The sequence below is a fragment of the Notothenia coriiceps genome, unplaced genomic scaffold, assembly GCF_000735185.1.
Source record: "Notothenia coriiceps isolate Sejong01 unplaced genomic scaffold, NC01 NC01_scaffold00023047, whole genome shotgun sequence".
Lineage (NCBI taxonomy): Eukaryota > Metazoa > Chordata > Actinopteri > Perciformes > Nototheniidae > Notothenia > Notothenia coriiceps.
Genome location: NW_011355748.1, coordinates 1 through 2,891, shown reverse-complemented (window position 1 = coordinate 2,891; position 2,891 = coordinate 1). Strand labels below are relative to the sequence as shown.

Genomic DNA, 2,891 nt, shown 5'->3' with positions numbered 1-2,891 from the left:
CACACACACACACACACACACACACACACACACACACACACACACACACACACACACACACACACACACACACACACACACTGAATATAATAATATAATCTTCTGAAAGCCAAGACTTTGTTTATTTGAAATCAGATGAAAACAAACTGTAACGGACCCTACCGTGTTATCTATGATTACTACGCCTTACATTCATAATTTCAGCCGGAGGGAGGGGAAGCGGCGCTGCGGAAGAGCAGATTGCGAGTGAGAGGTGCCATCTTCCCTTTACAAGCTTCAAAAATGTATTTATCGTGTGATTTTGGAAATAACAGTTTCATATTCCGAAAGCCAAGACTTAAAATCAAACCCCAACCCCGAAAAACTAGTTTTTTACGCAAATCCACGTTTAATTTGAAATGAGCCGTTGCGGCTTCCGACTGATTTCGATAGAGCGGGACACATATAGGGTTTCTGGATTTGAGTTGAGCCTGACCTCTGTGAATGTTATCAGTAGGGAGATAGTATGAGAGACTACAGATATGGGTGGGGTCAGTGTAGCTCAGAAATACACTGTAGTTATAGGAACATGTAGAAAGTCATTTAGTCAGTAAGCTACTTTGATAAAAATGTACGTACTGCATCCGTAGAGGCGGTTGACCCGGAGGATGTCGGTCGGACTCATCTGGGTGGCTCTCCCAATGGCTACGTTGCTGTCGGGAATAGGGATGATGGTCGGCTGTCGGTTCCTGGAGAAGGCAAACCTGTGGTGCAAACACAGCAGTGATAACAACTGGACACCTGTGCTGCTGAATGACCACAGAAAGCAGAATTGGATGAAATAGCGTTTAGCTAGCTAACATTCCGTCATCAAATATTGTGCATATGCTAAAATCTCTCAATAAAGTTCACTTTTTGGACTGAAACAGAAATGAAAGGCGCAGACACATTGGAGATCACGGAGGTTCTCAATTAAGCTAATTAATTTTCGACTCTGACTCCCATACACACACAAAGCTATGAGGAAACATGTGGTAAAGTTGTATTAGGAATCGTTTGGCCACTTGGGACATAATATCACTTTATGAAGTTGCATTAGATAAAAAAAACTGTGAGAAAACAAATCCAGAGGACACAGAGAAACATTATCATCACATGTTGTTGTTGTATTATTATTATTATTATGTTACCTGTCATAGTGCATAACAGAGTTGTAGTCATAGGGAGTGCCAAGGTTCCTTGTTCTGATCCTCCTGAAATTGGACTCCGTTCCTGCAGGAGATCACATGGCTCAATCAAACAGTCTCTGTTTTTATGCTATTGAAGAATATACAAGAAAATACAAGTCATCCATGAGTAGATAAATGCTTTCTTCTGCGAGGTGATAAGAGTAGAAAGAAAGTACAGATGTAGCACCTCATTTCGGACAGTTTGAAACGCGAGGGCCGTGGCCGGCACGGGGTCTGCCCTCGCTCAAAGGAAAACCTCCAGCGTGACTTGAGACTGCTCCAAATGAAATTGTTGGAAGTTTGAGCACCACAAACCAAGTGCCATTTAGTTATACTGTATTGGAGGAATGGGGCTCTACTACCCCTTCAAAGGCCATAAAGGTCAGTTGTATTAATTGAACAACCCTATTTTGATCGATTGTATCATCTGTATTCTACATGATGAAAGAGGGAGACCCACCGGGCATGACGTTCTGCAGAAGGATGCGGACATGCTGGTCTCTGTCGGACCGGGTCTGCTCATGGTCGAAGCCAAGGGCGTGGAGCAGCTCATGTTGGATGATCTGCTGGAAAACACACCCCTGACGACTCAAAGACACTACCTGGCTTCTACCACGACGGCCGACGAAGGAGAAACACCTGGAAGAGAGCAAGACATAAAACTATCAGTTCAACAGCCAAATTGCTTCCCCTCCTGAGACAGTGTTTTTTGTATGGAGGTGTAAATAGATTCTGTTAGTTATGCATGTGTGTTGTGTGCATTGTCATTACCCTGATCGGGACTGGATGTCGACAAAGTCACTCTGTCTGTTGAGGGGGGTGAAGCGGATGCAGGTGGACACAGCAAAAGACCTCAGGCCTCGGACGATGGTTTGTCTCTGTCTCTGGGCTTTACAGTAAAAATCAAATAATATCAGTTTAGTGGGTTTTATTTCTTAAAAGGTCACTGTGTGACTGACCGTTGAGCGACCAAGCAAGGAGGCAGAACGTCCAAAATATATAACCCGACGTGGGCATTCATTAAAATAATGTGCACAAAGTTCACAGCCTCAATCCTGCTGTTCTCCATGAACACATCCTGCAGCCACCAGGATCTCACACACCCCACACCCAACAAGAAACAGCACTTAAATACACAGACACTAACAAGACACAGGTGAGGGGGAGCAATTAAACACAGGTGAGGGGGGAGCAATTAGACACAGGTGAGGGGGGAGGAGACAACCCAGGGCCCCCAGATGCACACAATCATCAGCCACAGACATTCAACATATTATTTGCCCCCTGATTACTCTCAACCGCTGTCATCCTTATCCCAGCATCCAGACGACATTTCAATAAATACGGTGGCGAGACACGGCAGGCAAAAACATCGTTTTTCAAGCACTGGTCAATTTTGAGATTTTGTGCTATTTTGATTCTATAACATGTTTTCTTTCAGGCTTTTGGAAGGAAAACGTACAAAATACACATTTAAGTGTTTATTTGACTATAGTTTGTCTATTTGCGTCAGTAGATTTCTCCTAAATTCACCAAAAGTTAGCTTTCTAACGTAACATAAAGTACCGCGACCGCTGTGTGCACCATGTCAACAGAGATATCGTTAGAAAGCTGTGTCTCTCCTGCACAATCTCATCGGATCCAAATATGGTCATTTCCTTTGTATCAGCAACCAATCGTGAA

At 43.7% G+C, this 2,891-nt stretch overlaps 1 protein-coding gene across 1 annotated transcript; it reads right to left on the bottom strand.

Moving 5' to 3' along the window:
- Positions 1 to 571: 571 nt before the first annotated feature.
- On the bottom strand, positions 572 to 2,142 carry LOC104954220 (low choriolytic enzyme-like; the record flags this gene model as incomplete). The annotated part of the gene is made up of 4 exons (XM_010781298.1): positions 572 to 743; positions 1,170 to 1,251; positions 1,669 to 1,847; positions 1,980 to 2,142. Coding segments are annotated over 4 exons (581 nt in total), but the record flags the coding sequence as incomplete, so codon positions are not given.
- Positions 2,143 to 2,891: the final 749 nt, after the last annotated feature.